The sequence below is a fragment of the Petromyzon marinus genome, chromosome 9, assembly GCF_048934315.1.
Source record: "Petromyzon marinus isolate PM22_M1 ecotype Great Lakes invasive population chromosome 9, UKy_Petmar_22M1.pri1.0, whole genome shotgun sequence".
Lineage (NCBI taxonomy): Eukaryota > Metazoa > Chordata > Hyperoartia > Petromyzontiformes > Petromyzontidae > Petromyzon > Petromyzon marinus.
Window position 1 is genome coordinate 4806715 of NC_133675.1, and position 23478 is coordinate 4830192.

The 23478-nt window shown below is 51.3% G+C and overlaps 1 protein-coding gene across 2 annotated transcripts in view; it reads right to left on the reverse strand.

Annotated features, from left to right (window-relative positions):
- The window catches only part of LOC116940664 (adhesion G protein-coupled receptor A3-like), a 113373-nt gene that overhangs the window by 72977 nt on the left and 16918 nt on the right, over positions 1 to 23478 (reverse strand). The window contains exons 1-2 of one of the 2 annotated variants that reach the window (XM_032950792.2): positions 10631 to 11136; positions 4233 to 4304 (exon numbers count right to left, since the gene is read on the reverse strand). In XM_032950792.2, the coding sequence (XP_032806683.2) occupies positions 4233 to 4304; positions 10631 to 10665 (107 nt within the window). In that variant the 5' untranslated portion in view covers positions 10666 to 11136. Of the gene's footprint in view, positions 1 to 4232; positions 4305 to 10630; positions 11137 to 23478 lie in introns of those variants that run through there. The other variant, XM_032950791.2, reaches the window with a different exon arrangement.

Sequence of the window (23478 nt, forward strand, 5' to 3'; positions counted from 1 at the left end):
ACGGCACACGAGGGGGTGGGTGGCCAGCAACCACGCCCACCCGCCGTTGTATCCCCTGTGGCGATGTTTACACATCGCACGAGGTACTCATTTGAGGCTGACTCGATCTAGGGGAGGACCAGGACCGATTCAAATAATCATCACTGGTGTTGGCCGTGAGCGGGGATCGAACTCGAGTCGCCGAGTTCGTAGGGCAGCGCGCTAATCGCTACACTACCTCTCCCCAGTCTTCATGAAGTATACAGACACACACGCAGAAAGAACAACATTACGTTTAATGTTGTAGGGGGTGGACATGAGAAATCTGCAACACCCACTGCTTTCATTCGTGTGCTGATACAGGAGCTTAACACGCGACGTGAAGTTACGAGGCCTAGAAAAGGCTCGTTTTATTTCCACACGCTCTGACCTCGGGTTAACCTGTCACACCACAGCTCGACAATCAGCCCACCTCACCCTAAAGCGCCGACATTTGTTAAGGTAACGGACTACAGTCCGAAGTGCACTTCACCGTGCGCCACCAGACTCTTGGGGCATCTTTGCTTTCACGCTTTTTCCAGCGAAAGTCTCTACCACGACGGGCTAACGCTGAATATAACGCCATTTGACGGGCACCCCTTAATTCGAATGTTGCTGCCAATTCTCAGCCATTGATCTATTCGGCGCGACGCTGGAATGGAAAGAAAAAGCACACCGCCACCCCCCTTCATCACCCCGGGGGCTCAAACGAGCAAGATCCCAAAACTTGAACTTGCGTCCCGAGTTATTTTCGTCCACACACCGTTTACAAAACCGTTTTCCTCTTTCCTGGTACTGAATCGTAAACGGGATGCCCCTGCTACTTCTCGGCACACGCGTGAGCGGAACTCTGGTAGCGCCCGCGGGGTTTTACCTAACACACACACACACACCCTATCAATTTCACCTTATCCCTGACCTCCCCCACCCCCGAATCACTCCCCATCGCTGTGCGGCGCGTCGCGCGTTTGTCCCGTTTAACCCGAGAGGCCAAAGGGTTTCCACCTCGGACAGATTATCCGGGAAGCTAGATGGTCGCCGCCGGTTGCTCGCACCCCCCACCGCCCCCCGCCATCCCCGACACTCCGTGGAACATGTTGCACGATCGTTTAGGAGAAGCAGAGGGCGTGGGCAAGGGAAACCCAACTGCCGCCAAGGTCACCGCTGCTGCGCTTGCTCCAGTTGTCTCCTCTCGAGCCACGAGCCCGGTCGACTCGGGGGGAGCGAGGAGCGAGGGTGTGTGGGGGTGGCAGGCTGGAGAGGCGGGGTTGTTTTGTTTCTTTCTTTCCCTTCTCGTATTATATATATATTAAAAAAAAACTCCAGCTGAAAAAACAGTCGAGCGTACGAAATCTCAAATATGCCGAGAGGAGACGCAAGTGAATTCCTGGCAAAAAAAAAAAATCTCCAATTGTTGTAAAACAATGAAAATGTTACATATTCCCTTTCTTACATGGATATTGACGGGTTTAGTTTTATTGCTGGCAAATGTTGTTATCTACTTTTGCCGATGCGTGTGCGTTTCTTTATATGACCGGTAGCTGATTGAATAACATATGTTTTAAGTGCTATACTGTATGTTTATCATTTTATAAATACAGTGCCATCCAATATTTTTACGAATATTGTATTGCTCATCTAATTTTCAGTCCTATATCAATCCACCGCGGGATGAAATATTCCCTACACTGTGTTGGTCGGAGGCGTTATTTGACCATACTTTACCAAACTAGGCAGTGTGGGTTGTTGAAGGGTAAGCCTAGGATCAGATCAGATATCACTCGCCACGAATGTTGGCCGTGGCCGGGAACCACCTTCATTTCTTATCTAATATTTATGTTTAATTATTATTGTGGCTTCATCTTATAATCTGTTAACTGTGGCGGTGGGCAGATTTGTGACAATTTCACAAACTAAAACTAAACTATTTAAAATTTTACGAGGTAAGGCCCACTGAGCTATAGAGCTCTTATTCAGAAGCGACTTGTCTATCACAAAATGATATCAAGGTGACAACTTTTTAATTGTTTGTTTTGGTGGCATTTCGTAATTTGCTTATTCATTTTCGATTTTGCTTGTTAATTGGGGTTTAATTTGCTCAGTAAAGACAGTATATGGGATTTTGTCCTAATATGTAATAAATGTACAGCGTTATGGGATGCTATTAGCATGAATGACACTATATAAAATGAAAGTAGTATTATTTTGTGGAAATTTATAGCAGCCAAATATTATAGACGCATGTTTATAAATGTGGAGGGAAAACCCGGAGAACCCGGAGAAAAATCTAACCGACCATGGGAAAAACACGCAAACTCCAAATATATAGACATCAGGATCGGGATCGAACCCACGACCTCCTCTATACCAGGCAAGGTTGTTAACATCTCACCTCCGCGGCACCCCAATGCCACCAGGCATAACGATGGGGCCTTGTAATTCAGTGAATACAGTAATGAGTTAATCAACTGAAGTTAATCAACTGACTCTCGACTGCCCAAACACAACACAGCCACAAGCAATGCCGACACAACCGTCCGCTCTCAAAAAAGATACCAATACGACAGTGCCTGAAGCCTCAAGCAATGTTTTCATTTTCCTTTCCAGTGTGCGTGTATGTTCCCCACTGAAGTTTTCACCGTTTCACTTTCAAGTGTGCTCCCAAAAACCAATACAAAGACCCCAGCGCTCCACCGTACAGGCATGGCATTTACGGCACAAAAATCACTACAAGATTCTCGCCCGAGCTACCGGTGGCTGCCCACCTGCGGTGCCTTTAATGTATTATTGATCAGAGCCCAGGAAACGCTTCAAGCAGAATAAAACATCACCTGGCCGCGCTGAAAGGGGGGTGAAGTGTGCGAGAGTGAACCCTCCAATCCCAGGGCTTACCTCTCCAATCCTGGACAATGCTGTCACAATCCCACCACCATGGGCCCGCGCCTGGCTTCACTTTTGTTTTCCAAATCCTTGCAAAAAGAAAACTCGGCCCTAAAAAAAAGCTATTCCTTCCCCCCCCCTCCCCTCAGCTGCCGATTTGTTCGCGCCGTTCAGAGAAGAAAAAGAAAGCGGGGGAAAAAAAGGAAATTTGAATTGACAAAGGAAGTTGACTTCTGGACAATCTGCGAGGACCTACGAGGCAGGGCCCACATTTTACCCGGGTCTGTCTGGGTCGTCTTACCCAGAAAATGTGTACGCACGACCTTTCGTCTATGGCCGCGGCTGCCGGGAGTCACGTGGCCAAATGCATTTCGGGAGCGACCACATAAAATGATTCGGTGACAAATTCGGCCGCGGGCAGCGGCGAAATTTACCGCCGGTGTTGAAGCGGCCACGTGCAGACCGCAGAGGCATCGAGGGAAAGAGAAAGCGCAGCTGCTGCCACCTGACAGGTGGAGCCCGACTGAAAGCTGAGGCCGGAATTCCCACCCGTGAATTTTAAATTTCCTGTTTTGAGCCAGATGAAAATCTGCAATTTTCCTAATGGCTTCTTGACATTGTCATTAAAACCACATCGGGAGAAAACATTCTCTTTGGATGTGAACGGGGATAAGAACTTTGGGGATTTGTGCTCGTTCAAGCTATGCGTGTCACGCTTTAACATCTCCAAACGCGCAGCCCCCCCCCCCCCCCCCAAGCCGACATCCAGTCCTGCACGCTCCCAGCATCCGCCAGGCGGAGTCGGGATTCCGATCAGATTGCCGATATCATTCCGCCGGGACTGTGGGGAACGCGGCGAGGCAGTGTCGCTTAAAAGAACGCAGCGCTCGATGCCGACTCGACGGGAGCAGTGCGAGCAAGATCTGAGTGACTCTGCGCGACGAGAAACGATGGCACGACTTGATGTGGTCAGGCAAGAGCACGAGGGTTGGATGTATGTATGGTGTATGTATGTACGTATGTATGCGGGGAGCGGTAGTGTAGCAGTTAGCACGCTGCGCTACGAACCCAGCGACCCCAGTTCCATTCCTCTTCAGGGCAAACACCAGTGACGATTATCTGAACCGGTCCTGGGCCTCCCCTAGGTCGACTCAGCTTCAATAGAGTACCTGGTGCGGTGTAAAAAACATCACCACTTGGTGGTGGTGCTGGCCACCCACCCTCTCGTGTGCCGTGCCGGCCTTCGTAGGTTCCCGCTAACAGAACTTGCCCTAACAGGCTGTTAGGCTATACGGGGGATCTTTGTCTTTGTTTGTGACAAGTCGGGTACTCACAATCTCTCCAAGTAGTTCAGTCCATAGAAGGAGCCGTTCTTCAGCTGAGAAATTCTGTTGTTGCTAAGGATCCTGGAAACGAAAAACAGAGACATCACAAATTTAAAACCGTGTTCAGGAGAGCGATGGGCAGGCCCGCGGCGCGATGAAACAGTTCATTAAAAGGGAATTAGATTTTAAAAGCCTCGGCGGCACCGAGTCAGATAAACCGCACGGATGATCGTGCTGGCAACTCGCGAAGAGAGGTCTCACTCAGCGGCGCGGGGAACGGCAACTCATTGCGACGAGTAAACAGATAATGGCTTTGCGGAATTTCTGACTGACGAACGCAACTACGGGAGTTACTCGATTTCAAAACTGGCGTGCTTATGTGTTGCTTTGCAGACACAAAAAAATTACTTAACAATTGCGAACGTGCCATCGCAATTTTTTTTGCCCAACTTATTAAATACTTCCCAGGACAATCGCGCGTCAGGCCAAGCGGTTGAACAACGCTTGCCGTGATTTCCCCCGAACTTGTTTGAATTTCTAAGCTCGCCTCTCACAGCGGATAATTCCGCCACCAAGCTGTCAAAGCAAAGAGGGCTGGCAATCGCTGAGAAAATCAAGTAACGGAGCCGTCCCTTCACACGTCCTTAGACAAATAAATCAGGATTCCTCCGGTATCGGCTTTCCGAGACGACCTGCTTCCCCCCGCGGCTCCTTCAGCTGTCGCCATAAATCACGAGCCGGAGGGGAGGTTCCCCATGGCTCTGAACTTTTGTGCCGAGAGGGGGGGGGGGGTGTGGAGAAAAATCTCTTGGACCGGGTGCTGGTGGAACGTTTCAAAATCCGTAGGCAAGAGAGAGAGAGAGAGAAAAAAAGGAAATGTTGTTTTTAATATTTGTAGCAGACAGGTCAAAGGTCAAAGCGTCTCCCAGCTCGAGCAGAGCACACCGCAGGGCTCATAATCTCTGTCGAGACCCCCCCCCCCCCAGCCAGCGGTGGAAATTCGACATTCCTATGAACAGATTGTCTCCGCTGTTGACTTTGAACAGAAGTACTCGTTTTAATGACCTCTCCAGAAGTATGATGAGTTGAGTTGATCCCCGACCGCGATTTGAACCCGCGACTTTCAGGTTGCCAAGCGAGCGCTCAAATGACCGTGGCCACCTGAACCAACAACATTCGTCAGTCAACGTCACCTTCGTCATCCACTGATGGATGAAGGCCTCCCCCAAGGCTCCGTGACGCAACAATCCATCTAAACGCCTTGCATACGAGCCGAATTCATCACTCCATCTCTACGGTGGCCGTTGTTTCGGCTATCACTCCGCCGTTTGTAGTCTCCACCCGTCGGGCCCACCGACCCCTTCCCAGCCATGAGACGTCATCCTGCCCGAGCCCACTCTTTTCGTGAGCGTCAACCCTGACAATGTCTGTCGAACTTGCATTCGTTCGTTCGTTAGTTCTCCAGTCCACTTGGCCCTTCCTCCCCCTGTCTCTCTCGGGTTTGTTCATTCCAAGCACGGCCACCACCTCTCCACGCTTCTTCCACCCGCACTTTTTTTTATCCCGAACGCGTGGCCTTCAGTAAATCTCAGTGACAATTAAAGACTTCAATCGGCAGGCGCGCCCGATGAGAAAAAAAAAGATCAGCGCCGTGACACGACCGCACGTCGGGATCACGCGCGACCCATCAAACAAAGCACTCGAGGGGAGGAGGCGAGGTATGCGATGTGGCCCAGGTGTAACTCGTTATTAATTACAAATTCCAGCACACTCTCTAAGCCGGCTTCTGGCTTCCAGGAACTTTAAATTGGTAATGCGGAACATGCCTTGTCGAAATGACACTGGCCAATGCATCCAGCATTACGCCATCTGGCTGACAGTAATGTTTTTAGTTGGAGACTTTTATGTATATATTACTACTCATAGCCACTGTCTCATAATGTTCCATCCAAAAACATTTGGTTTCGGTAAAGAGGATATTGTACTTGAGTTGAAAAAAGTCATTATTTTGTGAAATTATATTCTCATTGTAATCTTGAATAGAAGCGAGGGACTTGCATTTGCAGGAAATTAATAACGTAAAATAACGAAACCTTACAGCCACTTAATATATATATCCACTGAAACGTAGTCACAGTTTACAGGATATTAAAAGGAAGAGCGTATTTTGTACGACGCGGTGAAAGCCGTCGGGAGGGATCTCTGCCGATCTTTACGAAGGGGGGCATTCACTCGCGAAGCTTGTCTAATAGAACAGCATCTCTGATTGCCGAGATAACAGCGGAACTCAATGAAAACTTTCATGTAACATTTTTTGCGGCTAGGAATTCGCGTTTAAAAAACACAACGACAACCCCCACTAGGCAGGGCGGCGCTCAATCCCAAAGAAATCCATGCCATCGCTCGGACGTTCCGGTTATTACACGCGAACAGCGGTTCGCGCAAAATCTGTCGGCATTTCAAGCGCTCGTCACGTCGCGTCACGTCACGTGCCCTCCCTGCGTGTTTGTGACGCCGTCGGCGAGCCGCTTGGCTCCCGCGAAACCGCTCGCGGCCTCGCGCGAGTCCAAGTCTGAACAATGATGTCGTCGTTTGGGCTGTCGTGGCGTGCCCAGATTTTTTTCACTTCGACGCCTCTTTTTTTTTAGCTTTCAAATCTCACCGCGACGATGTTTTGGAGAAGCCCCGGACGCACCGCCCGAGGCAGCGAGCTACGTGATAAAAGCTGAACAATTCCACGATTCATCATCGTCGTCATTATGATCCTGATTATACTTATGGGATGTCATCGTGAAGGCGGTTATCTACAGCTCTGAAAAAAAAACGTGGCTTTTAATAGGATGAGTGAACGGTTTGACACTCAGATGAAACTGATTGCACCATCACCCTCCAAGCGTAGATAGAAAAGTCCGTTCATCTGAGTTTGTTTGACGCACGGTGTTTTATCGATAAAGGTTGGACTAATTGTGTACAGATTAATTGAGGTCCACATTGGTTGACAGACTATGCCAAAGTAAAAGGCCGCTTCACGATTGTACTCATGTATACCCAAGACGTTGAAGAGTCTGAAATGTAGTCCGACATCACGGAACATCTCCGGTGCCATCTCTCCCCTCCTGCCAAAACGAAGAACTCCAGCAAAATAAGTCACACTCCGTGTTGTGAACTTTTCCAACACAAACTGTAGCCAAAGCCTTTGTTTTTCGTCCCCACAGAAGCTCTGAAATTGAACAAAGTAACCAGATTTTACCTGGCAAAGCCCCTCCGAGTGTCAAGGCTCTTCTTCACAAGGGTCCCGCTCACTGCTACGTGGCCAATTGACGTGGGAGAAAACTCGCTCCCACGGGAGGATCGTACTCAGCACTGCACGCCTCACAGCCCCTCAGAAAAAAAAAATACAAAGTTCCCCCGTATAGCCTTAACAGACTTTCGGGGCAAGTGCTGTTAGCGAGCGCCTATTTAAGGCCGACACGGCGCACGAGGGGGTGGGTGGCAAGCGCCACGGCCGGCCGCCTTTGTCTCCCGAGTGGCGATGTTTGCTACCGACCGCACCGGGCACCCAATTGAGGTTGAGTCGACCTAGGGGATGCCCAGGGACCGGTTCAGATAATTGTCACTGGTGTTGGTGGCCGTGGGCGGGAATCGAACTTGGGTGGGTGGCCAGGACCGTAGTGTGGCGTGCAAACGGCAACACCACCGCTCCCCGACATAATTCACGCACACCTGGTGGGCCCCGGCAGCCACCCGCCCCAAGGACTAACCAGGATGAACCCGGCTTTTCTTCCGAGATCCAACGAGACTTGGGCGAGCACTTACGATGATTTGGTCGTGGGCAGAGGCAGCAGGGTAAGAAAGTTCCTCCTAATCCCGGCATTTAATTCCGATTCTTCCCCTTCAGCTTCTTCCGCAGTCAAATCGTAACAAAGAGGAACTGCTCACCCGGAGCAAGCTTCGTGGTTTATTAATGCCGATTGTTATGCTAAAGCGCTCGTCTTTAGTCGCCCGGCAATGGACATATTGCACATTATCCCGTTAATAAGCTCGGCTCAAGTGGGCTCGTGATTTGCCCCGGCCAACAGAGGCACGCTCCACGCGCGCGCGCGCAGACAAAAAACACGAGGGGGCTTGTTTAACACAACGGCTTCACGATCCCAGAGTTTGTTTTCGGATTTGGAGGCGAGCGGGGCGAGGCAAGCGTCAGGGCGGGCGGGCGGGCGGGGGGGGAGGCCCAACGTTGAATTTGGATCGCCTGGGCGCGAGTGACCAGAGAGGCGCTGCGTGTATCCACCCACACCAAAGTGTGGGCAGAAAGAGTTGCGGTTGTCATCTACGTCGGAGAGGTGCGGCTCTGAATTGCCTTGATCTGCTGGAACGATCTCAACTACAGGGAGTTGTAGAGAACCCCTAAATGGTGATTTGGTGTTTTTTGGCCTACTCTTCCACGCTGGCCCTAATGTTTTGAAATAATGGGGGGGGGGGGGGGGGGGGGAGTATCCATGTTTTAATCCACCACACGTGACCTGCCGACCAACTATCCGTGGTGTGCTCGTTGTTACTGTTGCGTGGATAGGGGCGGCCATCATTGCAAGCTACCCCCACGCTGGGACATCAAACTGAACTGGTGACCTCTGCATTTTCAAGTCCGGCGCTCTGCTAGCCATGGCACCACGGCAGCATCCGGCACAGCAAAAACGTGCCGCTATTCAACGATCGCTTGCTTAGGCTAAATTAATATTTATCCGTTCCCATTGATTGATTTTTTAAATTAATTTAACGCAAAGTATGATATGTTAATGTCTCTTCCCGACCCTTTGCCTCACTGAGCGCCAATATGTCATTCATATACCTTAGACCGCCAACCGCTCATTAACGCACACCTCATCCAACAGCAGAGAGATCATGGCTGATGGTAACTGCGTCGGTTCTGATATTCTAACACAGCGGTGGGTGACCAATTTGTTACTGAGAGCCGTATCGGACTCGGAGATAGCTTTGGCGGGGCCACGGGGTGTTGGGGCAAATCCTGTTAACGAGCACCTATGAAGGTCGGCACGACGAACGAGAGGGTGATGTGGCCAATACCACGCCCAGCCGTCTTTGTTTCTCCAGTGGTAATCTTTACAGCTACTCATGTAAGGCTGAGTCGACCTAGGGGAGGCCTAGGAACTATTCAAATCATCGCCACTGTTATTGGTCGTGAGCAGGAATCAAACTCGGGTAGCCGGGTTCGTAGCACCGTGGGCTAACTACTACACTACCGTTCCCCACATATTCACACACACACACACATCTTAAGTCATTTATGTAACTGCAAGAAGCCCTTGCAGTGACATAAGTGACCGGGCATGCCGTTAAAATAAGAAACACAGTGCAGCCAGCTTGGAAATATTCCCGTCCAGCACCTGATTAGTGTGGCTTGCGGATGACGAATACAGTACATATTTGCGATAGGCCCTTCGGCCCGTGGGTCGTTGATTCTCCGCCGCTCGTGTTCCTCGGAGACGTTTTCGTCGATGCGTGGCCTCGGGAAGCAGAGGCGACACAAACTTCCCGAACCACGCGCTCCCAGCTTCCTTAGCCGCCCCCCCGTTCGCACGTGGGCGAAACCCGCGTGGAAATTTGTCTGACGTTCTAACAAACAAAAAAATAAAGTAACGAAATAAGGAGTGGGCATGCGTGGGGACCTCAACGCGCACTTGTCACTGGAATGTGGCTAAAGAAGCCAAGGGCCTCTCAGAGCCGACAGCTCTCGTTTAACGATCGTGAATGTCGACCTATCGTAGGGATGCCGACCCAATTAATGCATTTCAGCAGGCCAATTTTTATTCTCGGCGTTGACGTCCCCCTGCACCCCCCCACCCACCCACCCCAACCCACCCGTCTCTCTGTCGACAGCGGAGGGTGCGAGCACCGCGGGTGCAGACAGACGAGGGCGGTCGTGGGACCCCACACGGCGAAAGCCTCGAGAGGCCGCCGCAGCCACGCCGGACACTTTTAACCTCTTGCGAGGGTCATGGCCTTGCAAAAACATCCCCTAAATCCTTTCTCCCCGCCCCCTTCCACCGGAGACCCAGCCCAATACCTGAGAAACACGAACCGCCGCAAGGCCACGCGAGGTTTGTTTTTCGAAACCGCGGCCCTTAATGGAAGTGGAGCACTTGGGCCGTGGCGCTTGTTACTTTGGCACACGATGTTTTCGACGCGGAGGATTCACACAGCGACGCGATGAACCTGGCGACGCGAGTTCCACTCCCGGCTGCGGCTAACGTTACCAGATGCGAGTGATGTCCGAACTGTTTCAGCACCCCCGTCCCACCTCCTCACCACACCTCACCAACCGGCACCCAACAACGCGGCGAAGGATGGTCAAACTCCCCCCGCGCGCGTCCAAGCGTCTGGCAACGTACATGCGCACGAAGTAGACGTCTGATGTTGCATCCATCCTCGGCGAGGAGCGGTGGCGCCGTGGCTGGTGAACTGCGCGACGAACCCGTTGACCTGAGTTCGATTCCCAGCCGCGGCGAGCGGGTGGTATCTAAACTGTTGAGAGGCGGCGTGGCGAAAGCCTTCATTCAGCAGCGCATTGACAAAGGGCTCTGTGAATCGCCACACGCACGTACGCTGAAAGCGTGACCTACGGAGAAACACCACGAACGTGACGAGAAGCGCACGCCCGGGTTCGGAGTGTGAGGTAGGGTGGTGGTGGGGGTCACGATCGCGAGGACCTCCGCCGACAGACGCGCGCACAGAGCAACGCCCTCTCGCTCCGCGGTCTATAGCACGCATCTGCGTGGGGGCAGACAAACGAGGGTTGATTGCGGGTTCCTCTTTTTACATTTGTCGTTGAATTTTTTTAAATATTTTATTTATCTCGGTAGAGGGCCTTGTTCCGGCAGCGCCTCCACGTCAAGAGACCACCACCACCCCCCGCCCGCCCCACGCCGGATTGGCAGGGGGGGCCACCGACGGCGCCGTTGCGACGTCCACACAGGCGCCATTCACGGCATTGTGTCTCCCGCCCCCCACCCCCGTGTGTGTGTTTAAGAGGGTGACCCTGAATGGGGAGCCGCTGTGGGCAGAGGCGCGCGTGGTTTTTTTTCTGGGACTCGCCCTGGCAACGATGCCACGCGCTGCGCCTGGGGGGGGGGGGGAGGGGGCGATGCGGATGCCACTCGCGAAGAACTCCCCGGCCGGCACGAGCCCACCAGGGGGGGGTGGGGGGGGTTGTGGGGGGGGGGGGTGAGACGGGGGACGAACGAACGCGAGCTCGGACGACCAAGACGAGGCGATGGCGTTCGGCTTCGGCTCACTCCGACGTTGAGAGCTCGCTACGTCGCAGCGTTGCGAGGGAGGCGCCCGACGGATTGGGGAGGCTTCCGTCCGGCGGTGGATTGACCGTGGCTGATGATGACGACAATAATGATATTCTTTGTCCTGTGCTACGTTACAAAACCACACCACTTTATTTATGAATTGCAGAACAGGCGAAATAAGTGTACTTTTTTATACGCATTTGAATTTACCTGCATCTCGTGACAGATGCTATTTGACATCACACCGTGTATGAAACCACAGCGTGATTGATATCTGTTGTAACAAACATTTACCTGAACAACTAAATTACTTTTTTTTTAAACAACCGTCTATCAGACAATGGCAAGAGGCACCCACTTCTCCTCAAACCTCTGACGCTTGAGATGACAATTTAGATTTTACGAGGCGTCGCGCGAAAAAGGGGCTCTCGCACAAACACTCGTCACCCTCTCGGCAGATGCTCACCTGGTTAATTCTCAGCGCCCCCATCAACAGATACTTTACACCCACGCGTCAGGAACGTCGTGCACGCACGGCAGTGATGCGCGCTTCAAGAGTGACTTTCTTCACTTTAGAAACAACAAAAAAAACCCCGATAAATGTATTCGGGAACACATTAAAAATAAATATATAACGTGGATGCGAATGGGATATAACTACGTGGCGCGAGTAGCAGTACGCGGTCGTACGGCTGCCTCGGCGCAGCGTCACACGAGACATTGGGATGCTGCTGGATGCTTCTAGACGCTACCCAACGCGCCTCAGTCTTTGTTCAGCCTGCGTACGCATCTCACGTGTTCTCGCGGACTGCGCTTCACCCTGCCTTATATATTATAACGCGATTTTTTCCATAACGCGGTGTTCTTCAGGAATGCAGCTACTACCGCGTTATAGGAGAAGAAGAGACTGTGTGCCAAACAGAGAAACCTAGACACCATTCCACGTTGTCAGTCGGCCGTTGTTAACTTGCATAACTACAACAAACCCATTGACTGTGTTGCCACAACAACAATAATAACAGCAGTAGCAGCACGTGGAGAGAGAGAGAGAGCGCGGATGGGAGAGGGCCGACTCCCGTCCCTCGTCTAGAAGTTAATAGTTTTTTTTTTTATCACGCAAACCGGCCATCACCCACGGCCCTGACCATGTTTATTACATTACAACGAGCCGTTTGGGACTCTTTTCTCCTCCGTAATTTTAATTATTATTTTTTTTACCCTCGAGTTTGTTGGAAGTGAAAAAAAAGTCGATGTTTACGAGTAAAGTTTGCTCATGATTTGCCTCTTTCGTTGGCTCTTTAATTGCTCCTATTTCTGTTTGTTTAACTACCCCCCCTCCCCTTCCCGCATCGTCCAAGAAGATTCCAGCCGTATTAGAGAGCACCTATTCATGCCATCGCCTGGCACGCCCCCAGCTGCCTTTGTCTCCCCATTGCCGACGTTTACACACCGCATCAGGTACTACTTTTTTTGGCTGACTCGACCCAGGGGATGCCCGTGGACCGGCTCAGATATTCGTCACCGATGTTGACCACGAGCGGGTTATCGAACTTGGGTCGCCGGGTTTGGAACTTGGGTTTGACCGAGTACACACGCAAAGACTTCACACGATGCGAGCGGTAGAAAATTTGAAATCTGAAACACCAGTCTTTTCATTCGTGCGATGAAACGAGAGCTCGATACGAGATGTGAATTTACAGCGCACTAGGTATTCACTTTAAGCCGAGTTGACCTCGGTGAGGACGGCATCGGATGAAGTAATCACAGCGAGGTTATTCATGCGCATGTTCACGCGCTCCACAGTGTGAGAGGGCGTGCACACCACAATGCCGCCGTTCCTCATGGCTTGTGCGCACACACACACACAGAAATATCTCCCATAGAGCCATGCGGACGGTTGGGGCAAGTGCTGTTAGCGAGCACCTATTAAGGTCGACACGACAGGACGGGTGGCCAGCACCACGCGCCTGTCGCATTTTGTCTCCCGAATGCGGGAACCGAACTCGGTTCGCCGGGTTTCTTTGCGCAGTGCGCTAGCCACTGCATCGTGAATGAACACGCGCACGCACACACAGAGACACGAGGGGTGGGGTGAACAACCCCACGCCCGGCCGCCTTTGTCTCCCACACACCGCACCAGGTACTCATTTGAGGCTGAGTCGTCCTAGGGGAGGCTAAGGACCGGTTGCGAATTGAACTCGGGTCGCTGGGTTCGTAGCGCAGCGCGCTAACCCGCTAACCCTACCGCTCTGCATGCGCGCACAGAGACACCCGTCACCCCCACGAGTGCTCTTCCTGTCCGGGTGCGACGTCCCCCCCGGCGACCTCTCGCTGCCGGCACGCTAACGAGCGAGCGCGCTCCTCGGCACAGATGCGCAGCCGTTTCCGACGACGAGGATGGCTGCAAGAGCCGCTCTGTCCCCAATGACCTCGTTAGAGGGGCCAGGCCAGCCCCCCTCCACGACCCCCCCCCCCCGTGCCCCTCTCGGATTTCGTTTCACGCACTTCCTTCGCCATCTCCTAAACAGGATGGGTTTGAGGCCCGCCCCAAAAAAAAAACATCGCGGAATTTCCATAGGTATCGAGAGAAAAAAACCCACCACCACCACCACACACAAATCGGAAACGGCTCCCGCGGGGTTCCCACGTGCAAGAGCGGCAACTTTGGCCACAAAAACAATAGGTGCCACTCGGGCAGTCACGCGACGGGCACGAGCGACTCGAGCCCCGAGGTCGCCACGCAATTGTTTTTTTATACGACGCGAAAGCGTTCGCGGCTTTCGGTGCCAGCCTGCCATCAACATTCAAAACCCAAAGCGTGCGAAGCCGCGCGGCAGCTTAAACCGCCACTGCGCGACGATTATGCAACGCGCGCTCGAGTTGGGCGGCCACCAGCCGACGAATTATTGCATCCGTCTTATTTTTTTTATTTTCTTACGCGCGAGGTTTAACGATGGCAGAGGTTGAGGGCGAGAAGAGGAGGAGGGCAGTGGTGATGCCCGGGAGGTGATCACTCACGCCGAATTCCTGCCGTGCCCGAGATAGCATTCGTCTGCAACGTAAACAACGCGGGAGAGACCTGGAGCAGAAGCAAACACTGCGCACCCGTAATGAGATTAGGTCAGGGTTGTATCGACAGATTTCTAAATATCGCCGGCACGCTGGTCTTCTTCGAGGTGCACAAATACAAACAGATCCCGGCCCAACACAGCCGCTTGTGTTTTCCAAGAAGGGGCGCCACTCTGAACGGCCTACTGCGGTTCGCGTGTAAAATTTTTTTTTAATGAACAAAAATATAACAACGGCTTTTTGTTTGCGATGATGTGGGAGATGGAGCGGTGACATCGGTTTGTGTGAGGGTGCCGGGCGGACTATTAACATCGCGGGATCGTGTAAGGTGGCAGTGGCTTGGGGAGGGGTTCATCCAGCAGTGGATTGACCGTGGCTGAAGACGATGATTCATGTCGTGAGCGTGTATGAGGAATCGGGCACACCGAGTTGCCGTTTGAGATTTTCGCGAAAGAAGCTGTGCGCTTTGCATCGTTTTAAGTAAATGATTTGGCGATGCTTCTTATCAGGCCCGATGGTGTAGTGTGCAGTCTCCAACTATTTTTCACTTAATCTTACTATTTAGGTGCAATGAAGAAGGCACCATCGTCTGAAACGTCGCCTGTTATTTTTATTTTTTTCCCTTTTAAGGTCACATGGTGTGGTTATGGATGCATGCGTTGAGGTGTTGTGTTGTTGCTGTATGAATTAAATAAAATCTGCACACAGAAGAGGGCCACCTGCCCTGTCCCCTATTAGCACTCCACCAACTGTGCTGCATTGGATCACGGAATGCTGAGGATCAATATATAGTAATAATTTAATATAGCATCTGAAATACCATGAGTAGCATCATTAAAATGCCGTACAATTATTTGTTCTGGTTTAACATTTCATAATTTCAATAAATGTTTACACTTCAGTATTAAATTATAATGAAGCCCACGTTGACCTTACGAACTGGCAGAACGTGACCCTGATTTAAATGAGCTAAATAAATACCTCCCGATTCGTTGAACTTTTTAAAAAGTTGGCTTATTAAAGGAAGCTCCAGCCAAAAAAACGAGAACTCTTTTTCGCTACACTAACAGACCGTGTGCTCCAGTTGAGTTGCGTATATATTGTTGAACATACAAATCGCATTTTGCAATTGCTAAAGAACCACAGACAGAGCTGGAAGGCAGCAGACAGAAGATGAGCCGGTGCCAACAATTGGCCAGGCTCTGCTGTCCTCTAAATCTTATATAATAATGCATTGTTATTATATCACGCTTTTAACACGCTCAAAGCATCCAACAGTAAAAAAAGTATTCGATATTCTACATGCTAAAGCTCTATCACGCGAAAAAGACACAAAAAAACAATGGCAGCAGCATTAAAGGGACGGAATACACAAGGTGAGAGAGGAGGGGAGGGTAATTCAAGCCAGATTTGTAAGACCCTTTGCACAGATGAGTTTTTAATTGAGATTTGAAGGTGGAGATTGACTTCGCGTATCGATCTGATCTCAATGGGCAGTGTGTTTTCAGCCAAATAAAGAGTGTTTATACATGTGGGAGCAGCTGGAGAAAGCACACGCACACGAGGGGGAAACACTCGATCCCACATAGAAGAAACAGTCGATAGTCGTCCGCACTTTTCTGTACCGCATTCTCCTGGCCAGCCAGGGTGCGGTACTTTGACATCCATGGAAAGAAGTGTTTCTAAAAACAAACGTGTGCTGGATTACAGGCGTGCATAGTATCTGCCAACTAGCCCTTTGCCAACCCACTGCTGTTTGAAAGCCTCCCCATGCCGTATCGGTGAAGTTTAACCACGCTTCGGCACGCTGGTCAGAGTGGAGCTGGTGAAGCTGTGGTCCAAGACGAGTGCAGATACCAGCCGCAAGCCATATCTGGGAACCGAACTCTGGCCACCCGGTTCTGAGGCGCGGGTCACCAACCGCCAGATCACCACTCCCCGCTTATGAACAACTCGTGATGATCTTCTTCTTCCTATTCTTCTTCTTCTTCGTCTTATTCTTCTTCCTCTTCTTCTTCTTCTTCTTCATTTTCTACCATGCTTTATTTCAACATAAATTTACGAGAATCGTAAAAGGAACTGCAACGTTAGCAACGAAAACAATGTGACCCACATTTTGGTAAAACAAAAAAAATTAAATCCCATGGGATTCACAACTCCCACAAAAACCGACAGGCACCTTCTCTCTCAAAGTCACCCTAACCACCTCAGCCACCCAGCCCCCACACCCTTCCGGAAGCCGGACCCCCCCCCCCCGCCTGCCCCCCCCCCGCTCCACCTCCCCCAGCTGATGGAACTTTGCCAGCACCAAATCACAGCCACGGGGGGGGGGGGGGGGACGTTAGGTGAATACGTTCCAGCTTTCCTGCCAACTTCCTACTGAACGGAGTGAGCGACGCGCGTTTCTGGCCCACGTGAGCCCTCGTGCCGTCCACTCGTGTTGTTAGCGGCTACTGGACAGAGCGATTGGCGTGAACAACATCGCCGAGTCGACTTTATATATATAAAAAAAAAACATATATACAGGTTTGGTCCTTGCTATGTGTGGCACGCATGGGTGGCACAATACAAGATGCTTGGAGCTGGGAGCGATTCAAAGTACGCGCGGACAGGTACATACGTCATCGCCCTATTATGGTGACGCGTCTCGTGATGCCACTGCAGCGGCAAGGAATTGGTGGAATTCTAGAACAGGCTGACGGGAGGTCAGCACGACCTTTCGAGCATTTTCTGTCTTCCAAAAAACCTTTGACCACTTAAATTTTGATTTAACGCTTTCGTGACTGCAGGGATTTATATTCTTGGTTCTTTCGGTAAAGTCACGTAGAAGGGAAGCAATAAAATAATAAAAATGTAAAACAATAAAATTCTCACGACGTTTCGACTGCAACACAAGCAATCCTCATCAGGTGTGAAAACCACAGCAAGAAATTTTGAAAAAAGTGGCGTTTTTTTTACGTTAGCACCACGGAACATGGATGGACTCGTCCATCTAAACATACTTTGACCACTTCTCACGTGAACATAAATACAGACATATAAAATACACCTGCGTGCAGTCCGCGCATAATTCTATGAGATTTAAAAAAAAATGTTGACCTTTTTTTTCTGCACGTTACCCCAAGAACGTTAAGTTTTCTCAAGAAATGTTTCACAGCAGTTCAACGTTCATTCAAATATGTCAATGATGAGAAAAAAACGATCAGAACGGAAATATTAATACCAGCTGGAATAAATGTAATCGCGCAAAAAATGTGAACATTTCATTGTATCCAGGTGCTAATCCTCTCCACAATATGGAATTCCCAGAGGTATACGACCGAAGCGAACATTGATTATTTTACCGTACCGATGAGTCCCAGTGAGGACGAAACCCATCTGCAGTTGTGCCTTTCTTGACTGCTGCCTGTTGTTGGAATGGCCGCATTTTCTCAAATCTTTGAGTGGGTGCTCTAAACCAGCGGTGCCCAACCTTTTTGGCACCAGGGATCGGTTTCAATGAAGACAATTTTTTCACGGACTGGTGGTGGTGGGGGGGGGGGGTCATCATTGGGTCTTTCCCCCTTTTCAAAGAAGCTCTCCAGTGACGTTTTTTAAAACTAATTTTAGCTACTAGGGGTTAGCTCGTGGGTTAACCAAAACTGTGACTGAGACAAGTGCGCAGTGCGGGAAAGAGGCGCGCACGGAAGTGATAAATAATAAAAAAAATGGGCGGGCCACGTGCGGACTCACCGCTCTCACCTCCTGCTGTGCGGCCCGGTTCCTAACAGGCCACAGACCGGTCCGCGGCCCGGGGGTTGGGGACCCCTGCTCGAAACGACAAAATGGCCAAACGTTCCGTTTTTTTCGAGCTCGTGAACTGGCTAAGGCAAGGCAAAGCTGCACACCTTTGTGTGTTGTGAAATCTAGTTACACCTTCCTGGGATCCTTTATCTCACCTTTGTACGAACACGTGGCGCGTGAGGGTAACGCAGAGTTACACGGGTGGTGGTGGTGATGGCTACGCGCGCCTTTAATCCAGCACTGTGGAGGCGAGGGTTGATATCAAACTCCCTCCCCGTGGGCGTGGAGGAGGTGCCGTACCCTGGCACGCCAGGAGAAGGCTGTTTTCAGCAAATATGGACTCCACCTTTGCCCCCTACGCGCCCGTGGGGTTTCTCCCTGGATGCTCTGGTTTCTTGCCACACGTAAATACTCATTCATTGGCCGATAACCCCTCGATATCGAGAGGACCGCAGAGCGTGGGCAAGTCGTCGGTAGCGCCGGCTCACTGCCTGGCTGCTGCCTTGCTGCTCGTCTGTGGTTCTTACTCAAGCCTCTGAGTCGTCCTCTCTTTCTCTCCGAGGAGCGAGCACTGCGCGACGCGGCGCTATAAGTTGTAACAATTATTAAAGATTCTGCCAACAAACACGCGAATCGTCCGCAGCCCCGCGTTCTGCGCGGGGCCCGCGCGCGGCGTTGTGCTTCTCGTTAAATCCGCGTTGGACGGGACTCGACTCTTGGCTGAATCTTAGAAACTAGCTGGCGCATTCCACGAGTGAGATGGAGCAGAGACGGGAATTGCACCGCAAAAAAAATCGTAATAAAAAAAGTAACAACTCGCGAGCGCCATGTCCCGGCATCCCCGCCGGTTCCTAGAAACGGCAAAACACCCAGCGGCTACGTCGATATAGTTTTTATTTTTTTCGACTGTGCACAGATAAGACCCGCTAAATGGCTCTCCTGAATTATTTAAGAGGCCCGTAATGCATTGCCGTAAATTCCTTAACGCATGTATTTTACAACAGCACTCGGCTGGTCTGGACGCGGTAATGGCATTCCGGGTATGTTCGGCGAGAAGGGCTTCCAGGCAGTCGATATTTTTGAAACATTTAATCGTAGCCTGCTCAGTGTCGTTTAAGGAGTGCAAGCCAGACATGAAATAGGATGGCACCTCGGAATGCACCAATAACACAGCCGTAGCAATGGACAAAGGCTCGTGCGTGCGCACGCGCGCGCGTGTCTGGAAATCCGCGTAAAGGGCGTGGATGCGAGTGCGTGAGCGTTCGTGCTCGCGGAGGCATTTGCATCTCACGCCGGGGAATGCGTGGAGTGCATTCGCTTGTCCGCGCGCGCGTCCACGCGTGCGCACCTACGAGTCCCTGTGTGTTTTTACATCGGAGAGTGCCGGTACACTGGACGTCAAGGTCGACGGCCAAACCGTATGTCACTCGCCAGAAGCACTTGTGCTTTCATGTTTATTTTCGCAAGCGGAGGTTAGCGGGAGCGCCTGTTTTGTATCCGCGCGGGTGCGCCGACGATGAACTGACGGCGAGCGAGATTTAGAAGGGGCGTCAGATGCGCTCTGCACAACGCACGGATTCCTCGGCCTCGCGCACACGCGGCGCACGGAGAGAGACTGCTCAGTGGGGCGGCGGGGGGGAGATTTCGTGGCAAAGAGCAGCGCGTGAGTGCCGAAGAGACGCGCACCTCCGTGCACTTGGCACCACGGTTGGAAACATTCTCTATTTGTTTATTTATTTTTCTTTTTGCCGTAGCGTGCCGGGCTCCTGGCCGAGCCACCTTTCCCCGGACGGTGAAAGTCCACGTAGCGCAGTGATTCACTTTTGAAGAGTCTTTTCCCGAGGCTCCTTAAGAAAACATCCCAGCGCCGGGTTTAAGGTGAGGATGCTGTCGCGATTAACTGGCGCGTCCTGCCCGTGAAGAGTCGCAGTCTCAAGACGTCACTTAATTTTATTTGCTCGCTTTCTGCATTAAAAATGTTGTCCCAATTATATTTCAATCGTTCCATCGGTTGGCATTTCGTAAGAGGAGTGAATGTAGGTTCGAAACTCTGCCATGAAGCAGTGCCCTAACCCCATGATCTCTGGAAGATGAAGACAATGCATTGCTCTTGAAGTCTCTCAAACTGCCTTGTGTCCATACTGGGTGGCACACCATCTCACATTCCCTGCCTGGGGCGTTCATCGCACAGGGCAAAAAAACGGCGAATTGTTTTGGTTCTCAGAATAGGACAGGATGATCGAACCTTAAGAGCGAAACCACATTTAATATAGTTACTGTGTGAACGGTGACTGGACCCAGACCATCAAATCGCCATGCTTGAGAATCCCGTTTAATAACAGGCGGTGATGAAAGCTGGATTCCACCCCGGGCTCGCAGCACCACCGGCACACGCACTCTGACGAGCTATCAGCTTCACGAGCGAGCGGCTCGGCCGCAGCTCGTTGACGACACGGACATCGGCAACCGGACATCCTTCGCCGAGGGTCAGCAATCTCACCGCGCCACGGAACGTTATGAACTTATTTTACAAATCCACAAGGAGACATTCTCAAGGTGCGCAGAGCATACTTCGGAATTGTTGGCAACACGTTCAGCTGATATTCTAAACATTGCACGAATTCCAACGCTGCCGGTTGCTTGATGTCACGGTTAATGGGCACAGCCGTTTGTTACGGTGTATCCACGTGGACAGTGGGATGTTTGTACAATACGATACATTGCGGGTACAATTTATTGGGCATCTAAATGCGACCGCATCTCAAGAAGCAGTACGATAAGGAAGACGTGTGCCTCGTGGGACCATGGGTTTGCTACGTACGGTGTGAACGAAGTTTAGCATGCATACATACATACACACATACGAAGACAGAGAGTGTACTCTGCTGGATGACAACTTTGAAAATGGCCGATCGAGGCCCAAAATGACCATTGCATATTAAACGTAGAATGAGCGAAAAAAATAAATAGGGACATCTCCAGTCTGATATAGTTTCAGTTTTTAAAAAAAAGAAATGAAAGGAAATGTTTGCTCGATAGCACCATTTCGTATTGCACCGTAATGAGTTGTTCAATAGAGAATGGTACCCAGAGGATTGTAAAATTGTCATTGTTCTACAGTACTTCATTCGAATAAATAGCAGGCAATTAAAATTCACAAACATGTTTTTTTCCCCAGCTTGTACGCACCATTAAACAATTCGGGAGAAAAAAATCAGCTGCCAACGGTCCGTTGGGAGGAAGGTGCGTTTGGGGCTAACGTGGCGGCGGCGTAGCTATCACCGGTGCAGACGGTGCAGCTGCACCGGTGCCTACATAGGCCACAGGGAGGGCCCGAGGGACACCGGCGCCGGGCTACGGAGCATTTGGGAGATGGGACATGGGGGGTGAGTGGTGGGTGGTGGGGTGGGAGGACTCCATTTAATTCCTTGCAACAGGGCCCAAGCTCTGCTGTCCTCTATACATTAAGATGTGTTCAGCTAATTAAGAGTGTTTGTTTATATGTGTGGGAGGAAACCGGAGCGTCCGGAGAAAATCCAAGCGCGCGAGGGGGCAACACTCGATCCCCGTACAGATGGAAACAGATGGCGGTCAGTCAATTTGCTGTGCTGATTTCTTCTGCCAAGCCAGGGTATATTGCCTCCTCGACACACCCACGGCAAAGGAGTTTCACCAGATTTGTGCGGTGATCCACCAATCCTCGGTGCCTTCACAGTGCAGGATTACAGGCCTTGCGAATAGCCACCACCACCAGCACCGCCTGGCCACAGCACGATCCTCCAGAGGCACGCAGCGGAGAAAGGCACGCAAGTTCAGAAAGGAAGACAATTCATAATCCTGCTGACACGAACAACAGTGAAGTGTCAGAGATGAGGCCGCTTTGCTAGTTTGTCTGGGACGATGACGAAAGTAAAACAATTCTAAACTCTTTGTTATTTTACTAGGTAAGGCCCACTGAGCTATAGAGCCCCTCTTTAGAAGCGATCGTGCCACAAATGATAACTCAACGAAGTGGCTTATCGCGTGGAAATTTACAGCAGCCAAATACTCTGAACGCGTGATGTTCATTCTAAATGTTGGGGAAGGGGGAAACCGGAGGGGACCTGGAGAAAAAATCCGCGCGATCAACGGCAGAGAGACACGCAAACTCCAAATAAACCGGCGTCAGGGTTGGGATTGAACCCATGACCTCCTCCCGTACACCAAATGAGGAAGTTGGCATCTCACCAGCGCAGCGCCCACCGTTGTTGTCATGACGACGGGACAACAACAGTAGGATTCGCGTTTAACCCACTCGACTCGGCGTCATGCCCGGCAGACGAATCAGCAAAATGGATTTTTCAAGGTCGCTTTCGTCACTTAACGGGTGGCAAAACGACGCCGCGTCACGGGAGCCGGAGAGACACTCGCGGGGGCCAGCGGACGACACGTGGCTGTCCACCCAGCCGGTCTCAGCACGCAAAGTGGTGGAATGAAAGCCGACATCGGGGTATGATATTGCGAGCGAGAAAACAGCGGATTCGCGGGCAATCTCCACAAAATCCGCTTCAAGTTTGTCAGTCGGAGCTCAAGCCGCAAACTGAGCCCACTGATGACTTAAGCTGACGCAAACGCGAACAATCGTGCTGCCCGCCAGGCTGTTCCACCGCCCTCTTTGCTTGCGTTCGATCGCCGTAGCGCATTCGTGGCAACGATTTTCACGAAATCACCAACAAGCACGGTGGCCGGGATGCACCGCGGAGGTACACGCCGTATCACCGGAGCAAGGGAGTCCACCTGCGGGGTGGCGTGGTAGGCATGGGCCCTGCTGCAAGGAAATAAATCCACCCCCCCCCCACAAATCGTCCCAATATTCATTTTTCTTTCTATTCCCCGGTCGTGGACCTCTGACCCATGGGCCCCATTCCGGTGCACTTGCACCACCTGTAGACTCAACAGCTAAGCCTAGAGCTCAATTTCAGACGGATCTGCCTGGGTCAACATCCCGGTAAATATTTCCGCAACACGGCACACTACATCCAGCACGCATCTCGCTATGGCTGCAGTTACTAGGCAGGTGTCCACTCTAATAACATTTTTTTCCAGTGAGA